This window comes from Bufo bufo, chromosome 10 (assembly GCF_905171765.1).
Source record: "Bufo bufo chromosome 10, aBufBuf1.1, whole genome shotgun sequence".
NCBI classification, from domain to species: domain Eukaryota; kingdom Metazoa; phylum Chordata; class Amphibia; order Anura; family Bufonidae; genus Bufo; species Bufo bufo.
In genome coordinates, this window is record NC_053398.1 from 110521569 (window position 1) to 110542210 (window position 20642).

At 46.4% G+C, this 20642-nt stretch overlaps 1 protein-coding gene across 1 annotated transcript in view; it reads right to left on the minus strand.

Annotated features, from left to right (window-relative positions):
- The window catches only part of ZNF423 (zinc finger protein 423), a 251791-nt gene extending 232037 nt beyond the window's left edge, over positions 1 to 19754 (minus strand). Inside the window, exon 1 of the mRNA XM_040409704.1 lies at positions 18948 to 19754. Coding sequence (XP_040265638.1) covers positions 18948 to 18987 — 40 coding nt within the window. The 5' untranslated portion in view covers positions 18988 to 19754. The remainder of the gene's footprint in view (positions 1 to 18947) is intronic.
- Between the last annotated feature and the right edge of the window lie 888 nt (positions 19755 to 20642).

Sequence of the window (20642 nt, forward strand, 5' to 3'; positions counted from 1 at the left end):
TGCTTGACCATATGTAAACTCTCCAGCCAGTAAGTAAACGGTGCTTCACAATGAATTATAATTCATAATTCAACAGAAATTTAAGGCACTCTGAACTTCTTGTTTGGTTATTAACTTAGTATTGTTATAATATATACGGTACCTTTTTTTACACTTTGCACTGTTTTTAATGAAAAGAGGACCTTGTAACAAGAAGAAAATCAGGTTCTACTTGATATCAAACCCCAAAAAGGTTCTGCTTGACATCAACACAGTCCTAACCATCCATGAAACTTAGGACAGGCCATCACAATGTTTTATTGTTGGACCCCTACTAATCAGAAGATTGAAGGGGCCACGGCTTCCCTTTAATGTTTACATAGACACAGCATTATACATACGGGTGAGGCTCTGCGTGGTGTGAACTGCAGTACCAGACGAGGCCACCCGTACAGGCAAGCGGCTGTGCTGGTCTAAACACCGAAGCAGCAGATTCCATGGTCCCTTCATACTGCTGATTGGTGAAGTCTCAGGGATTGGGTATTCATGGCCTGTCCCAAACAGAATAACTCTAAAGGGGTTCTTCCAGGACTTCACCCAAATTATCATTTTCACCCAACCTGTGGAAGAAAGAGAGGTCCAGCAGTACTTATCCTTCCATTGCACCGCCAATTCAGCGATCTTGGCCAGGATCACATGATTGCCCAACTGGTTGTGGGCTCTTCCACTGATGTCCTGACCAGATATCCTGTGTCTTCCTGTTCAGCTGCATCTACATTATACAAATGTACAGGAAGATATGAGAGCACATCCGGTTGTGACTTCAGTGGAAAAGACCGCAGACAGTCAGGTGGTCCCATAATCCCCGCCAAGAACACAGAATTGACAGGGCAATGGAAGTTTAAATACTGCTGGACCTCTCTTCCTTCCACAGGTTAGCTGAGGCAGAGAATTTAGGTAAGGCCCTGAAGAACCCATTTAATCACTAGTGGTATTGGTTGAACTTGAGGAGCAGTAAAACTTCAGGATTACCACAATACAACCCCAGTGTTTATGAGGTCCTTCAATCTCCTGATTTTACCAGGACGTGAACTCTTCCTTTCTTTGATGAATTAAACGCAGAAAAAAAAAAAGCCTCCAGAACTTTGGTCTTAGTTTTCTGGAACCTTTCCATTTCAACCATGATTGAAGATCTGCATAGCATAACGTCTAGGCTAGAAACACGTAGTTCTCGAGCTTTTGTATTTTAGATGTAAATGAGAAATGAAAAGTTCTCCAGGACATCTTTATGGTGTAAACAACATGGGCAGAGTTGGGAAACTCCTGTATGACCATTTTTCCTAATTCCAACGTCTTCACTTGATCTGTTTGGTACTCGAGGATTATCATCCTCCTTACTGGTCGTATGGCCACTATAAGACATCTTCCTCAGCTCTGTTTTGCTTGGAGCTGGAGAGCATTAGAAGTGTCGCTGATATTTATCAGCCAGTAGATGATAATTATGATTCCACATCACAGCGATTTCACCGCTCTGCGAGATATACATCACCTAACACTGACAATGGGGTAATCTAGAGGCCGTATCTCTGCTACAATGGTATATTCCCTGCACAGCGCTCCTAATTATAAAGCAAAAGCTAAATATATGGAAAAGATGATCCACATTGATTCTACTCTGTCACATAGAACTAAAACAGGATTATAAATTGCACAAATGAAAAGTGATGAGGAAGGAGGGGCGGGAGTTTTGGGAATGGAGGCAAGTGATGAATATTAAAGATGCAATAATAAATCTGGGATTACGTAAAACTGGGTTTACACCCATTGAAAGCTATTTTTCTAATCTTGAAACCAAAAAAGTAAGGATGCCGATTCTGTACACCCAATAGGACAGATACAAAGGAGACTGGATCAATTTTAACTCCTGCTTAATTTGACCCCTAAAAAACGGTATATTTCCGCAGAATGTGTGCGTTATTCTTTACTTGGAAACCAGATTATAATCCAGAACATATTCCTTTATGGGTAAAGCAACAAGTACCGGTACTCAAGCTGCACCAAATTGAGAGCATAATAATGTCTCTTTCGCACGTCCGTGCCCGTGATGACATTTGTGAGAAGATGGTCAAAGGTTAGTCTGTGAAGGATCCGTGTTTGGTCCGTGTGTCCGTTTTTTTGCACTCTGTGTGTCATTCCTATTCTGCGGACGCTGCAAGGCTGAAAACCAATCTCCAGAGCATCTCCTAGCAGCGATCCGTTAAAACCACGGGCCAAACACGGATGTGTGTCGTGTCTGTGGTTTTAATGGACCCATAGACTATTATGTGGGGATCCATAATCACTGAGAAAATAGGACATGCTTCTGTGGTGTCACCGTGGACCCAGGGCCCGTGGAAAACCACTAATGTGTGAATACAATGGGGAGGAGGGCTCCATAATCCCCTACTGCAAAATGAGTTTCTTTTCCAAAAAAAATAAACATAACATACCCTACATTTTCAGTATTGTGAACACATTAAAAAAAAAAACACCTGAATTTTATATTTTTGTGGCCTTTTTTTACAAGTGATTTTGGTGGGTTTTAAGTTGAAACCTTTTAGACATACATTTTTCTCTTGTTTTTCAAGTCCTATAGAGAAGACTGTGGGAAAGAAGCCACTGTGATTTCAATACAAAAAACACCAATGACCCTAAAAACAAACCAGACTCCTTATATGTAGCCTTTCAATAATTCATTCTAGACTATAAAGTAACATCTGGCTGCAGCATTTTTGACCTAAAAAAAAAAAGCTGTGAATTGAAAAAAAAAGGGCAAAACGACACGCGCAAATCCAGCCTATTGGTGTTCTCTGCTTTCACAACCACCGCATTTCACATAGGACATCACTTCTTTGAAATGTAAGCCCAAGCTGAAGGGAGCTAGATTTCCATTAAGAACCAGGATCAATTCTTCATTCATGTATGAATGATCTCAACTCTCGACAATAAAGGGGTATTTCCATCTCAAGCTGGGCCGCATTTGCCATGAGGCGAGATGAGCATCTCACCTCAGGCGGCAGCCAAGCTGCATTTATGGGGGCGGCAGTTTACGGTGGGTCTATGGCTCCTATCCTTGCCCTTCAGACTCTCGTTGGCCACAGGCCATTAAGCCTGGAGCCTATGGGGTTGTAGATCGGCGCAAGGATGTCACCTCCTCCACTGTCCGTGAAATGTAAAAAAATGCCCATATATTTCATAAAAGGGGTGTCCTGCTGAGGCCAAGCCACCTACTGTCGGAGACCATAGACATTAGTGAGCTGCCGTGATGCCAAACCATTAATCAGATCTTAGTCGGCTATAGGTAACACTAGACTGCCAGGCACATTAAATGGTAACACAATAAAATGCTTAATTTGTTAAAAAAGTGACGCTTCATAATTACAATTTATTTTGTTGGTTGAAAATTTCCCCTAATTAGATTATATTGCTAATTAGCCACAGGAGGTTAAATCATCCATCCACCAGCGAAGATTCATATCTATGGGTTATGACCACATCAGCGAGATATATGGCAGTAGAATTTGGCCATCGTGCCATTCAGAGCATAAAAGCAAAAGCCAAAAATCCAAACCTAAAGGTCATGTTTCGACTCAAGGTAGAGCAAAAACCAAAACGCTACTTTGCATCTCCAGATTATTTTTTAGATTGTTAGCTCACTCAGCATATCCCTCGTGATTTAGTGCAAGCTATTAGCTCTTTCCCAGTGCAACAAATGTGTCAAAATGTATATTAATTCATACAAAATACTGAACTAAACTAAACTGAATTAAAAAAAACAAGCAAAATAAACCAAAAAAAACTGTGGCATGCCATACATTCGAGATGCTTGTTCAGCAGACAGTTTGTTCCCATGACTCCACAATGTGCGGTAGGGATGAGCGAATCGACTTTTGATGAAACATCCAAAGTCGATTCGCATGAAACTTCGTTCTAATACTGTACGGAGCAGGAGCTCTGTACAGTATTAGAATGTATTGGCTCCGATGAGCCGAAGTTATTGCTTCGCGAAGTCTTGCAAGACTTCGCGCTATAACATCATAAATGAATTTGTACTGTAAGAAAACATTTCCATTTGGAACCGAACCCGATTTTTTACAGTACAAATTAATTTATGAAGTTATTACGCAAAGTCTCGAAGACTTCGCAAACCAATAACTTCGGCTCATCTGAGCCAATACATTTTAATACTGTACAGAGCTCCTGCTCTGTACAGTATTAGAACGAAGTTTCATCCGAAATCGATTCGCTCATCCCTAATGTACGGGGCTTTTGCCTGCACAGACGCAACCAGCGAACATTGTGGGTTCAAACTGGGCTAGGACCATGTGCCAAATGATCCCAGAAGTTCACACAACAGAATTAGACCGGGGAGCGCAGCGCTCGCCCAATAATGAAGTATACATCATCATAAATCACTTCTTGTAAGTCTGGGCACTGTGGACGTGTTGAGATTTAGCATTTTGCATATAAGACATAATTTTTCTCAGCACTGTGGGCACATATGAACATGGGACCAACACAGATGCCTTCAGCTGCCAAGTGCACATGTAACAGGTCAGCCAGTGTCATAGGGACAAAACTGCTGACAGATGCCCTTTAAGTGCAACCACTGTAAGAAGTAGTAAACTTACTCCTTTATGGCAGTACTTCACAATTATTCAGTCAAGGCCAAGATAAGGGTGGCAGTGATGAACTTGCTGCAAGTTAAATGAGAATCTGATTTCTTTAAAAAAAAATTAAAAAAACTTTAAATGATCTAAGATAAAATAAAAAAACAATACTCACCTTTTCAATCTCCCACCAATCCAGCACAGCCTCTCTGGCAGATCCCCCTAGTTGTTACAAGCAGGTGACGGCTGCAGCCAATCAGTGGCCTCAGCTGTCATTTGCCATGCTATTAGAATACCAGTGGTGGCAGTACAATGGTATATGACTGCTGGCTGCAGCCGTCACCTGCTTGTAAATAAAGACAGGGGGAAGCGGCAGAGGGTCTGCGCAGGATTGGTGGGGGGCTGAAGAAGTGATCTTTGTTTTTTGAGTTTTTAAAAAAATCTTTTACAGCATTTTCTGCTGATTTATTAAAAGATCATGCCTTTCAAGTGCATCTGTCAGCAGTTTTGTACGTATGAAACTGGCTGACCTGTTACATGTGTGCTTGGCAGCTGAAGACATCTGTGTTTTTCCCATGTTTTAATAAATGAAAACGAGCCTCTAGGAGGAACAAGGGCGTTGCCGTTACACCTACAGGCCCTGCTCTGTCTGCAATCGCCATGCCCCCTGCACTTTGATTGACAAGGCCAGACGTGAAGATGTTTTCACTGTCTGACCCTGCCACTCATAGTGGAGAGGGCGCAGCAGTTGCAGAGAGAGCAGAGCCTCTAGGTGTAATGGTAACGCCCCCGTCGCTCCTAGAGGCTCATTTGTATATAATAAAACATCATTTTTCTCAGCAATGCGGGCACATATGAACATGGGACCAACACAGATGCCTTCAGCTGCCAAGCGCACATGTAACAGGTCAGCCGGTGTCAAAGGGAGAGATCTGCTGACAGATGCCCTTTAAAGACCAAGAACACCAAAATAAAATAAAAAATAATTAATAAACTAGAACAAATGACTCTTATTCTGCGCACCCACTGTGACGGAGCTTCGGGAATAAGCTTCTCACGTCTCTGTAGCACCATAAGCATATACCACAATTGTGTGGATTGACGGTTTGCTGTGGTAGTGGCCCACCACGTACAGAAAGGCACAGCACAACGCTAATACTTTTACTACCAAATATGCCATTTAAAAATAAAAATAAATAAAAAAGAGAAGGGGGAGAAACTCCCTTTGCATGAAAGCGGAGTTTTCTTAGAAGCTGGTCTAGAAATAAATTTACCAAGCATGGCTGGTTCTTTAAAAGACAAAATTCCATCAATTAACTTCAGGCAATAAAGACTTAAAAAACACACACACATTCAGAGATGAAAACAAACACTCCAATTAGCTCACGCTGCCTTCCCCAGCTCTTTACAAGTAATGTGCCTTTGTGGAGTAAAATGATTCCTCTTTCATCTTCCAGTGGTTTAAGTGGTACGTCTAATCTTCATCTCTCCTTTCATCGTTCAGCATATGTCACTGGGAAGACCCTGCTTTAACCCTGGGGTTCCCATTATTTGCATGCCTAGAAGAATCATCAGTGCCTTCAGAGCAGCGTTCTTCCGCTATTTTGTTACGTTTACAACCCTGAATATTAAATAGCTGAAAAGAAATAGGGTTGATTAAAAAAAAAACTGATCACACTTAGGCTCTGTTCTCACTGGGGTCATGGCTTCCATTTCTACTGGATCCGTGATGCATAGGACAGATCCGTCATGCTTCACCACGACCGGTTATGATTAGAGGGGAGTAAATCGATTCTGAAATTGGGAAATTTCATACGAGTTTTTCAAAAATTGTATGCGATTCAATAAAGGAGAATCCAATCACATAAAGAGAGAGAGGAGAAGAGGGACTTTTCCAGACAATCAGAGAACGTTTGATTCGGGTACAATCCCAAACAGAAATGAAAGGCTGAGTCGGCCAAATCCAACCAGAATCGAATTTTAAGAAATTCACTAATCTCCAGTTATGGTCAATTGTGATAGTTATGTTCCTTTTTTGCTAAATCTTTGACAGGGCCCCCCCACCTACCTTTGTGATAGTGGGGACTTAAAGGGGTTGTGCAAAAATGTGGGGTTTTGGTAAACTCCACCACCACCACGGTAAGGAGAAGGTTACTTACCTGCTTCTCGGCACTGGCTCCCCATTCTTTCTTCTCCCGGCCTGTGATGCTCCTCGGGACTCCCCCACTGTAAACATCCGGTTTGACATCGCCAAAGTCAATCACTGTGTGCGGTGGAGACTCGAGCCCATTGTGTCATGTGACCATTTGTCATGATGAAAGGGGAGCCAGTCTCCGCCACGGCCAGTGATTGGCTGAGGTGATGTCAAACTGGATGTTTACAGCGAGCGAACCCAGCGGAGAAGGAGCATGGAGCCAGCGCTGGGAAACAGGTGAGAAAGCTTCCTTTACAAGTCCGGCCAAGTGGGGGGTTTGCTAAACCCCCTTCCCCATTCTTGCACAACCCATTTAAGCCCCCTTAGGCAACAGGCCCTGGTCCAGGACCACCTACAGCTAGGCCCCTGCCCCCACTTACTTATAATGGACCCATCAGGATTCTGTCAGGCTTAAAAAAAAAATGAAATCCTTATGGAAACATAGTAATGTAATTGTGAAAGAAGCCATACAGATTTTCTGCCTTGACCGGAGAAAATCTTGACCGTGAAAGTCAATCATCTGGTCATCTTCAGCTGTTCCAAATATGCTTCCAGTAAAGATCAGCCACTACACCTTTCCATCTCTGACCTTACACTATTATTATTGGACCACCATCAACTGGTGAATAAAATGACCTTAAAGGGGTTTTCAAGGACGTGAATCATCAAGATAGGTCATCAGTATCTGACTGGTGGCGTCTGACCTCCAAAACCACCACCAATCAGCTAGTGGAAGGGACCGCCAACGTTCAAGCCTACGATGTCAAGTCACATGGCTTATCTTCAGCTTAGTCCCATTCAGTGATTGGGATTGAGCTGCAATACCAAGCACAGCCACTATACAATGGACGGCACTGTAATTAGTACACATTGAAGAGGCAGCTCCACTTATCTGAGACTGACGGCCCCTACAAACAAATTATTAGAGGGGGTGCTGCTATTCAGACCCCCAACAATCAGATATTGATGATCTATCCTGAGGACACGTCCACAATATTTCTTTCCTGGACAACCCATTTAAGCATAACTTTCCTGTATGCCAAACCAATGGGATTCCTGGAACGGTGCATCAAACGTAAGCAAGTTATACTAGTACTAGTAGTTCCAATATAGAGAAAGGAAACAAGTATTTAATCACCCTAGGAAATAAATGAACTGTAGATGGCTCTGTACTTCCTCTCAGGACTGTAGTGCTAGCCACCCCACCATATAGATAATCACCTTTAACTACTTATTTTCTGTATGACTATGTAAGTTTTTTCAAATATGCAAAGAGATATCTCCCAAGGAAGAGAACTATCTTGCTAGCGCCACCTCTTGGCAGTGGCTCCCTATAAGTCAAAATCCGACTTTCTAACAAGCCTTGGGATTGGACAACGGAAAATAGTCAAGCCAGAAATCCATCCATAGACAGCTGTTTCGGGGTGCTTGCCCCTCAAGTCTTGATGAAAAGTTGGATTTTGACACGTAGGGAGCCACTTCCATGAGGTGGTGCTAGCGAGATGGCTCTCTTCCTTCGGAGATACCTCTTTGGATATTCGTTTCCTATGGTACATTGTCAATAAGTCCCCATCCTATAGAGTATTTCCAGTAAGTCTCCACACAGGACTGATCTCTTTAAGAAGATTCAGCACCCTGCCTAAGGCTAGTTTCACACTAGCGTTAGACATCTCCAGCAGGCTGTTCCGGCAGGGAGCAGCCTGCTGGAGATGTCTGGATCCAGCACTGCCTGATGCTACCCACCGGCCCCACCGACTAAAATGGGGATGAGTGGAGACCAGGCCGCAACCCGGAGAGAAACGGAGATGGAGAGAAACGGCCGGATGGAAACCGCTGCACACAGCAGCGGTTTTCATCCGGCCGATTCTTGACACATTTGCTGGGTTGTGGCTGGATCACCGTCAGTCCCAATTATAGTCAATGGGGCCGGGCAGCGATTCGGTAGCTTCCAGCAATGCCGGAATGCAAAGAGATTTGGCAGGGAACTCTCTGCCGAAATAGCCTGCTGGATCTAAAAGCTCTATAGTTTTTTCAACGGTCAGGTGAAAGATGGCTGCCGAGATCCCTACCAAATACTTGGTTAACTGCAAGAGCCACTTGAGAACGTCTACAGACACACTTGACAGGTCTTTTCCAACCTGGAGTGATACCACAGTAGCCTAAAGGTTATTGGCCAGCAAACCTGTCAGCAGAATCCAGACACAGGAGGTCAAATCAGCAGAAGCAAGCTGTTTTATGATAGCCTGTGCCATGTGTCGTCTGTACCATGAATTGACAATATACAGATTCACAAAAGAAAAGAGTCAGGCATGTCAGGGAATTGGCTTCATGCAACACACTCTTCAGAGCTTTATTCTAATCCTCGTATTATCACAAGCTTAAAAAAAAAGATACATTTTTTTTACAGAAAACAAATAAAAAATGATGGCATACATGATGACCAGCGAATAACAAAAAAATAAAAGATAAGGCATAGACGCTGGATTTATTTTGCTGTTGCTACATGAATTTGCCATAAAAATTGTTTCAAAAACTCTAAAATTTCCTCCAAGACCTCAAACAGCTACACTGAAGAAAACATTTTAAAAAATTATGCCAAATTGAATGCAAAGTGGCAAGTAGTCCAGAGCTAAAATACAGTACATCATTAAGGGGTTAATAGGTTTTCAGGACCCAAATTATGCTCCAACTACATTACATAAGGCATAAATTCAACATCCTTAAAGCAATCTCTCCAGTTCTACTTTACAAAACCTAACTACATAAAAATCGGTGTACCGAGCTTGTCCTAACCTCTCGATGAGCTCATCCACCCGGGGCATGGGATACGCATCGAATTTGGAAACCTCGTTAAGTTTTCGAAAGTCGTTACAAAACCACAACGTCCTATCCGGCTTGGGTATCAATACTATAGGACTGGCCCACTCACTTTTTGACTCCTCAATGACGTCTAGCTGCAGCATTAGCTGCACCTCCTCCGATATGGCTTGTTGCCGAGCTTTGGGTATCCGGTATGGTTTTAATCGGACTATTGTCTGAGGCTCAGAGACAATGTCATGCTGGATCATTGTCGGCACCAGAACCAAAACCTGATCACCCGGGTTAAAGATCCGGACCCGAGCCTGCCGATTATATACCCGACTGGGCTCGCTGAGCTGCCTCCATATGCTCCCTAACAAGAGGCAACACTGTCTCTATCCGATCTTGCATCTGGGTAACATACTCAATGACACTTTTATGTGGAGTGGGTTGTTGTTCCCACGCTTCTTTGGCCACATCCAAGAGACCGCGAGGGTGTCTGCCATATAGCAGTTCGAAGGGCGAGAACCCAGTAGAGGCCTGGGGTACCTCTCACACTGCGAACATGAGATAGGGCAGAAGGAGGTCCCAGTCCTTTCCATCTTTAGCCACCACCTTTTTTTCAAAATATTTTTTAATGTTTGGTTAAACCTTTCTACCAGACCGTCTGTTTACCACCTGCAAACGGACGGTCTGGTAGAAAGGTTTAACCAAACATTAAAAAATATGTCCGTAGCTGTTTTATGTGCAGCAACTTACAGAGTTCCCTCATTACCTTGGTCATAAAAGGGGTCCCTTGGTCGGTCAGAACCTCTTTAGGTAGTCCTACTCGGGAAAACATCTCCATTAATTCCTTGCTATGAGTTTGGCCGAGGTATGTCGCAGTGGCACTGCCTCCGGGTACCGAGTGGCGTAGTCTAGAATGACAAAGATGTGTTGATGCCCTCTGGCGGACTTCAGTACTGGGCCTATAAGGTACATAGCTATTCGGTCAAACGGTACTTCGATAATCGGCATAGGTACTAGGGGACTGCACCAGGGTAGCCCTTACTAGGGTCACCAGACTCCCTGAGTCCAGCAGAGCCTCCGCCGGAGTGTCTCCCACTTCCACCTGGCACAAATGATCTAGAGCAGTGTTTCCCAACCAGTGTGCCTCCAGGTGTTTCAAAACTACAACTCCCAGCATGCCTGCACAGCCAAAGGCTGTCCGGGCATGCTGGGAGTTGTAGTTTTGCAACAGCTGGAGGCACACTGGTTGGGAAACACTGATCTAGAGACTCTGGGGTACCTGTTGCACACAGCCTCCTGGCATATAGCGCCTGACGGTAGCCATAGTTAGTGTCTATGAGCTCAACCCGATGGGGACAGTCAGCCCTTACATGGCCAGGCTCCTGACACCGCCAGCAGATTATCGGAGCCAGATCTGCCGTGGGTACATCCCGGGCGGGTTTTATCGGCTGAAATCTCCGGGCCTGAGGTGAAGATTTCCGGGGTTTGCCGACCCCCCTCCCGACAGAACCCTCCTTTAGATTCCTGGTAGCTTCATAGCGTTCCACCAGGTCCACCATCTCAAGGTCATTGCCAGGAGACACCTGACCGATCCAGTGCTGAAGAGGGTATGGCGAAGCCCTTCAGAACATATCGGCTAACATACGATCCAGCATAGCAGTGGGACTCAGTGGGACCCACTGGGCCGGGACCAACACATTCACCCCCAGTCTTGCCAGAATCTCACCCTTGACTTTCTGGTAGTCGGCCGCTTGATCGTCCAGCAAGTCGAAATACACCCGCTGGGAATCGGATGCCAGGAGCGGAGCGACGACCTCAGCCCACTGGTCACGGGGTAGCTTTTCCATGATGGCCACTTTCTCGTACATCGCCAAGTAGGTTTGGATGTCGTCTGATGGAGTCATCTTAGGAATCGCAGCACGGATTGCTTTCCGGGCATCGTCTGGGTTGCTCCTGCTGTCTGCAAAGCCATCACATGTTGTAGCAGCAACTGGTTAGTCTCCTGCTGATGCTTATTAGACTCGCATTGCTGCAGGGTTGTCTCTCGCTGCTGCAGATTAGCCTCCATAAGGGCCTTCACAATAGCCTCCATTTTGTCGTGGGGCACTGGTTGTAAATACAGCTGGTTTAATGTACGACATACAACCAAAAAGGTAGCAAACCTTCATCCAGACACAAAGCTCCCAGATTCCAACACAGAGACCTGGCTTCTAAGCCCAGCTGCCTATTTAAGGACAGCCAGGTGCTGCCAAAACCGGGAACGGCACTTAAAATCCGGTCCGGTATTTGACCTCACCTCACTGTAAATCAGCCCAGCAGCACATGCTGAGAGGAAAATACCTGTTTTCCCAGACAAAAGCTCTCACTGTGTCACAATATATATAACACAGGAACCACCACTCATAATAGGTGTTATCACAGCTTATCTATAGGGATGAGCAAACTTGTGTTTCAAGTTCGGTGTGCAAAGTTCAGGTTATCTAAGAATTCCGTTATGGATTCCGCTAACTAATGGTCTGTGGTAGCGGAATCCGTAACGGAATTCTTAGATAACCCGAACCTTGCGTGCCGAACTTGAAACACAAGTTTTCTCATCCATACTTCTCTACTCCCTCCTGAGCATGCCTAGAAAACTCTCTCACAGAACTTAGACTGTTGTGTCTAGGTAGTGTCTAATCTCCATGAGACATAGCTACCTGTGACGTCACAGGGTCACATGACATTGAAAGTCGGGACCTGTGACATCACAGGGTCATGTGACATTGAAAGCTTGGACCTGTGACGTCACAGGGTCACGTGACATTGAAAGCTTGGACCTGTGACGTCACAGGGTCATGTGACATTGAAATCCTCGATCCCAAACTAACCATGTGACCGGAAATGCCATAATTAGGTTAGTTATTATTACTAATATTTATTACTACGGCGACAGATATTACCTTTCAGCTACATCCCTCGGCTGCTTCAAACCCTGTGACTGTAGTATGTCACATGACCCCATGACATCACAAGGTCCCCACGGCTCATGGAGTATAGACACCACCCTTATGTCTATGGCCCATGGTGGCTGCTGTAAAGCATACCTCTAAATGCTTTTAACAAGAGCTCAGGCAAGATGGCCGCCCCCATAATCAAGTTCAGGAGAGAGAATAAAAAATAAAAAAAATAATAAATCTACAAGTCAGAAAATAAAAACAGGTTACAAAAAAAGATTGCGTGTCACTCTCTGGTACTAACTGGCAGATAAAATAAATCCCTTTAAGTGTCTCCACGGAAACTGGCGGCCATAGCAGCATGAGAAAATGCTGCACTTAATTGCAGCCTCTGTAATGATAACGTAAAAAGGAAAAAACTGAAACGTGTAGGCAAACCGTGAATTATATCTGTCACAACAATCTGAGGTGAACGGCCGCCATATTGAGGTGAAAGGCCATGCTAGGTGCGGAGTAAGGACTGTAATGTCATGACTGGACAGATTACTGCCGTAATGATACCACCATCCTCTTGTGTGTGTGACTACTTTGGGCAGGATTAATGCTCCCCCACTTCAGCGCCACTAAAATATTCCCCTCCTCCAGACAGGCATAAGTCTTCTTAAATAACTGACCTTGAAGGGGACGTCGGACACCAAGAAGTTATGTTCTGTAGATTAAATGTCAATGATTGTCTGATTTCACTCCCAGTGCTGTTGTACTGGAGGTTCGAAGCTTCTCCTAAGGGTCCAGTCACACGTCCGTGTGCGTTTTGCGGATCCACGGATCAGCAGATCCGCAAAACACGGACATCGGCGATGTGCGTTCCGCATTTTGAGGACCGCACATCGCTGGCACTTAATAGAAAATGCCTAATAGGACATGTTCTATTTTTTTCGGGAACGGAATTGCGGACCCGGACTGCCCCATAAAAATGAATGGATCCGCAATGCGGAACGAAATTGCGGACGTGTGAATGGACCCTAAACCATACGAGGCCGACTAGGGTTGAGCAAATCAAAGTATCCGAAGTGGACTTCGATATGAATTCAGGGAAAATTCGATTCGTCGTGAAGTGAATCTCTTTATGAAATTCAGCGAAAGCAGCCGAATTGAATTTTTGTAAACTTCGCTAAACACTAGTGCTGACCCATACTTTCCCAAACTTTCCAGAAAATTCCCCAAAATGCATGAGTATGTGCAGGACGGGCAAGGTCAAGAATTCCTCTCCCTGGCGCATGCGCACACTCCTGCATCCACCTCCTCTGCTCATGCATCAGGGTAGAAGGATCGTTCTGGCACCTCCCCTGTCATGGGCTGCAGAAGTGACTTCTTGTCCATAGCCCAGGCCGGGAACCCAGAAAAGGACACGATGTCGGTGGAAGTAGGACTTTCAGAAGATCCATGCAACTTTGAGTCGGTAAGTTGATTACAAACTTTCTTCTACAGGCACATTGGGGGAGATTTATCAAACTGGTGTAAAGTACAACTGGCTTAGTTGCCCATAGCAACCAATCAGATTCCACCTTTCATTTTTCACAGCTCCTTTGGAAAATGAAAGGTGGAATCTGATTGGTTGCTATGGGCAATCAGTTTGATAGATCTCCCCCGTTATGTCTAATTAAGGTGGGTTTGTGGGACACACTAAGTCTCGTAAAAACCCCTTTAAAACCGGGCCCCCCCCCCTTCCTAACCAAGCTCATTTTTAGTTTTTGTTTTTTTAGTACATACGTCTTTGTAAGCCATACATTAATTCAGTTCAGTTATGTAAATAATTTTTGTGCCTGTTTTAAGTGATATACTGGGCTTTATTTTTATGTCATTTTAGGTTTTTTTTGTTTGTTTTTTAGAACCAGGAAAATGTAAATAAAGAAAATAAATAGTCTGTTTTTCTCATTTTTTATGTATTTATTTTTTTGTGCAACTAAAATATTTTTTTTGTATGTTATCTTTGCATAACAGTGATTTTGATATATACCGTATTTTTCGCCCTATAAGACGCACCTAGGTTTTTGGGAAGGAAAATAAGAAAAAAAATTTTTTTAACCAAAAGGTGTGCTTTTGGTGGGTTTGGAACTAATGGTGGTCTGTGGATGGCACTATTACTGGGGATCTGTGGATGGCACTATTATGGGGGATCTGTGAAGGACACTGTTATGGGGGGATATGGGGATGGCACTGTTATGGGGGATCTGTGGATGACGCACTGTTATGGGGGATCTGTGGATGACGCACTGTTTTGGGGGGATCTGTGGATGACGCACTGTTATGGGGGGGGATCTGTGGATGACACTGTTATGGGGGGGGATCTGTGGATGACGCACTGTTATGGGGGGGGATCTGTGGATGACACTGTTATATATGTGCCATCCACAGACCCCCCACCCCATAACAGTGCCATCCACAGAACCCCCCAGCCCATAACAGTGCCATCCACAGACCCCCCACCCCTTAACAGTGCCATCCACAGATGTCCCCCATAAAACTGTCATCCACAGATTCCGCCCCCCGCTCACCGCTCCAGTGCTGCAGTATACAAATATAAAATGTCTCATTCGATTAAGGCCTCTTTCACACGGCCGTTTTTTTTTCCCGTTTACTGGCCGTTTTTTGCGGTCCGTATACGGTCCGTATACGGAACCATTGATTTCAATGGGTCCGCAAAAAAAAACGGAATGTACTCCGTATGCATTCCGTTTCCGTTTTTCCGTTCCGTTTTAACATAGAACATGTCCTATATTTGGCCGCAAATCACGTTCCGTGGCTCCATTAAAGTCTATGGGTCCGCAAAAAAACGGAATGCATACGGAAGTGCATCCGTATGTCTTCCGTATCCGTTCCGTTTTTTGCGGATCCATCTATTGAAAATGTTATGCCCAGCCCAATTTTTTCTATGAAATAACTGTATACTGTATTTGTCATACGGAAAAACGGAACGGAAAAACGGAACGGAAACGGAAACACAACGGAAACAAAAAATGGAACAACGTATCCGTTTAAAACGGATCGCAAAACACTGAAAAAGCCATACTGTCGTGTGCAATAGGCCTAAAAGTGATTAAACATGCCCCCTCACTCCTAATATTACCGTACACCCTAACAGCTTCTGTACAACGCAGGCAGGCCGGGCGGCCGGCGCGTCACTCACTGACGTCACGTGCCTGCGCCACCTGCTTCATTTATAAAGTAGGCGGCGCAGGCACGTGACATCAGGGAGTTACGCTGCCGCCCGCCCGGCCTGCCTGCCTGCATTCTACAGAAGCGGTTAGTGTGTACGGTAATATTAGGAGTGAGGGGGCATGTTTAATCACTTTTAATTGAATGAGACATTTTATATTTGTATACTGCAGCACTGGAGCGGCGGGGCCGGAGTACAGTGACTGCACCGGCCCCACCACAATTGCCGGCCCCCAGCTCCTCCTCCCAGTCCCTTCCCGCTCGCTCATACATCGCAGCCTGCGATGTAAAAATGTCAGCATTCGCCCCATAAGACGCAGGGGCATTTCCCCCCCATTTTTTTGGGGGGGGGGGGGAGTGCGTCTTATGGGGCGAGAAATACGGTAGGTTATAGTGGCTGGGGACGGGGCTTTATTTATTTATTTTTATGTTTTCCTTTTTATTTGTAACACAAGACCTTTGGGGGACATTTAAGTTTACTTCTTTTTTTTTCTATTGCTGCCTCTCGTGTAATCGGGGCAGACATAGTAGCCCCAGTTACAGGGGGAAAAAACCCCCAGAGAGGTGCTTTACAACCTCACTGCACGGCTGATCTGGGGCTGATGAAGACCTAGCAGCTCCTGCAAAATACTGACCACCATAGACCGCTGGGACCGGATCAGGAAGCTGAGCACTGTGTATAAAGCGAAGGGGAAGGCAGGGACTGTGAAAAGCAGAATTGTATTCCGCGCTGCGGAATCCGCAGAATTCTGCCACATGTGAACTCTGCCTAATGCTTTCTATTTTAGTGATCAGGCCCATGTCTGGTCAGATTGCCAACATTCTGTACACGAACCACAGATCATCAGGCATCATGTACAACTATCCCTGTACAATACACGGACTACAACTCATCCCTTTCCCAGGGATATAGAAGGCATCCTTGGGGTTCCTTCACACACGGTTTAGGTCCTGGCATTTTTGGGGTGCAAAAAAATGCAATTTAAAAAAAAAAATGCCACTGACCCTGAGGGTAAAAACTGCCCCTAAAAAAATAATGCATCAGTTTCACATTTCCCATAGACTTCCATGCAACATCTGGAGCTGGTGGTTTTTTAACCAAAAACACTGCAAAAAATGCCCCAATACCTGAAAATCCCTCAAAAACTCCAGAAAAAAAAGGCCTTATGGGGTAGTTTCCCAACTGAGTATTGTTTCCAGGAGAAAATACTGTGCCAAATGGGGGCACCATATGGCGGCACACAGCATTCCTGTGGCTGCATAACACAGACAGGAGAAATTCTGCCCTTAAAGGTATTGTCAGAGGCAAAAACCGGCAGCTGTGAATATAATTAACCTCACCAAAAATAAATCCCTGCCGATCCAGCGCTCACGCTTCAGTCCGGTCTTACTTTCCAGGGCCAGTTACTTGTTGTACAGCATCGGACTGGTGGGGGCAATTGCTAATTTGTTAGGGGGTTTATGGGAAACTGTCAAGAAGACAGGACCTTGTCACAGTCAGAACCTAGCACTGCATCCCATCCTCCAAGGATCAAGAATGCTCATGGTCCATCAGACCAACTCTGAACAAGGACATGGAGATCAAGAGTGGTCACCCAATATGTCTTCAGATCTCACAGCCATGGTGGGACCCCTACTTCCTTAGTAGACACATTCTACCACTTCAGGAGACAACAATCCAAAAAGTTTGGCCCCAGGCGCGGATGTCTAGCTGTACAGGCTACCTGTCTGGGGTAGAAGGCTTCTGCTGCCCAGCATCACTCAACACAAATCTAATCAACAAGAACGTCAGAAGGAACGAGACAAGTTCAGAAACGTCACAAAATCCAGCATTTTATAGAAGACACGGCCTCAGCCTGGCCGCATCTCACCAACATCAGGTTTGTGGAATGTCCATCAAAAATGACCAGAAAATGGATCGGATCAAAGAAAGAAACATCAGTTCCATCACAGGTTTTCAGGAAACCCAGAAAATGATAACGCTTCTTACATGGAAGAATACACAGAAGAGCAATCCATCACCAACTGTAACGTGCAGAAGTGTAACTACCTACAGATCCTGTAAGTGGACGTCTCAGACTGGAGAGGAGACCTGCAATGGGACAACCAGGACTCCAGAAAAATGTCTGCCCCGCCATCACTTCTCCACAGCTCCATAGACCCCCCCGGGGACATGTACATTGTAAGGCTACGTTCACATCTGCCTCAGAGGCTGTCAGGGGCCTCCGCCATAGATTACTCTAAAACTGAAGGACAAAATAACGCAGCGATCCCCGATGGAAACCTGACGGAACCCCTGGGTCCATACAGCGCCATTCACATCCATTATTTCTACTGTACTGGTCTTATAACGGAACAGAAGAAGAGAAATAAAGAGCAGTGGTGTGAACAGAACCGAGGTAGATAGAGAGATAGATAGATAGATAGATAGATAGATAGATAGATAGATAGATAGATGATAGATAGATAGATAATAGATAGATAGATAGATAGATAGATAGATAGATAGATAATAGATAGATGATAGATAGATAGATAGATAGATAGATAGATAGATAGATAGATAGATAATAGATAGATAGATAATAGATAGATAGATAAGAGATAGATACCAGTTAGATAATTAGATAGATAGATAAGAGATAGATATGAGTTAGATAATTAGATAGATAGTTAATAGATAATTATACAGATAATTGATAGATAATAGATAGATATGAGATAGATAGTTGTACAGATAATTAGATGGTAGATGGCAGACAGATGGATGAGATTGAGAGATGACATTAAGGTCTGGAGTTGGAGCCGCTGCCCCTTTAAGTGCCTCCATCACCGTCTCCCCCGCAGCAGAGCCCTTTCCCCGCACAGCGGTCCCGCACTCAGTAATGGGGCAGTCCCATCTGGAGAAGGGAGGACCTGTTTATTGTGGCCGGTGACTGGGACGCAGACTGTCTCCAGCCCACGTGTCTGCTCAGAGCCGCAGCTCGATGCGGAACTAGGATACGGGCCGACTACACGGTGCGACTTCCCCCGGCAGGCTTTCGCGGAGCAGACTCTGCGTCCCGCCCGCGGCTCTCACAGCAGCACTGCTCCCACGGCAGCAGCATCACCCCCAGTCCCGTGGACGTCCGTGTGCATGCCGCCACATCACTTCTCCAAAGTCCTTACCTTTGACGGAGCGCGGCTTGGCCTGTTTCCTCCTGGACATCTCCACGGCTGGTCAGAAGTCTCCCGGCGCAGCGGCTCCTCTCACCCGTCTCCCCCTTCTCTCTCTCCTGCACTTATTGTGTTAAAGTTCCTATTGTGTGGGATTGTGACTCCCTTGGGTGCAGAGAGGGGGGGGTGGGGATGGAGGAGGAGGGAGGAGCACGGATGATGCCCCCCACCCCAGGCCCTGGGGGGAGTCACACAAGTGCTGCAGGATGAAATTAGGATCAATTCAATTACCGGGCACTGGCCGGGCTGCTCCGGCTCTGTCCCCCTATGGCACGATGGAGGCTGCTGGCAGTGCCCTCAGTAATACTACTTCACATATAACACTAGTGCCCGCTCGGCAGCTGGCACACTGCGGGCACTATGGGGACTTCTAGCTGCTCCTCTGCCCTAATACTATCGCAATATATCGCGATCTGGGGGGTGGTGATGCTCGGTGGCCCTCCGTGTCCCGGCGCCGCTAGCTGCCCCCATGCGCTGCGGTCAGTCCTCCGCAGCCTCCCCGATCCCCTATCTCATGCCGCCCGGCCGGCTGGCTGCTCTTTGTCCCGGCTCTGTCCCCTCCTGCTCTCTCCGCCGCTGCCGCTGCTGCTGCTGCTGGGGCTGCACTGCAGACACACATAATAAAGCCAGGCTGGGCTGGGGATGGAGCGGAGTCCCAGCAGGGGGATGTGAGGAGTGGAGTCCCGGCGGGGGAGCGCTCTGATCCCGCAGGGAGCCCCCGCACAGCCTGGGCTCAATCAGACACTGAGAGAGACAACAGCACCGAGCCCTGGACAGCGCTGGAAATACAGGCAGGGGGCGTGGCCCGGAGGGGCGGGGACTAGTGACAGCGCGCGGAGAGGGGAGGGGGGGGGCAGCAGCTCCGCTCAGCCGCACGGCACAGGTTGGGGGTTGTAGTACACGGGATGCGTGAGGGGGTGAAGCGGGGCAGGTGATGGAGCGGTGATCAGCATCCTCTGGAAGATCTGAGGGAACACAGCAGATTGTGCCCATACCTGCTCCTGTGACACTTCTGTCAGCGCAGGGACAGGAATGTGTTTTTTGGGCTGTTTTTGTATTTTATTTTTCATGCCCAGACTGGCAGGAGCGCTGCCCCCTGTCCACGTATGTCACCACCCTGTACCAAGACTGGCAGGAGATCTGGTGGGGGGGGGGGGGGTCCACGTATGTTACTGTCCTTTACCAAGACTGGCAGGAGCACTGGTGGGGGGTCCACGTAGGTCACCGGGATGTACCAAGACTGGCAGGAGCACTGCCCCCGACCACGTATGTCACCGCCGTTACCAAGACTGGCAGGAGATCTGGTGGGGGGGGTCCGTCACCGCCGTGTACCAAGACTGGCAGGAGCGCTGCCCCCGTCCACATATGTCACCGCTGTGTACCAAGACTGGCAGGAGCACTGGTGGGGGGTCCACGTAGGTCACCGGGATGTACCAAGACTGGCAGGAGCACTGCCCCCGACCACGTATGTCACCGCCGTTACCAAGACTGGCAGGAGATCTGGTGGGGGGGGTCCGTCACCGCCGTGTACCAAGACTGGCAGGAGCGCTGCCCCCGTCCACATATGTCACCGCTGTGTACCAAGACTGGCAGGAGCACTGGTGGGGGGTCCACGTAGGTCACCGGTATGTACCAAGACTGGCAGGA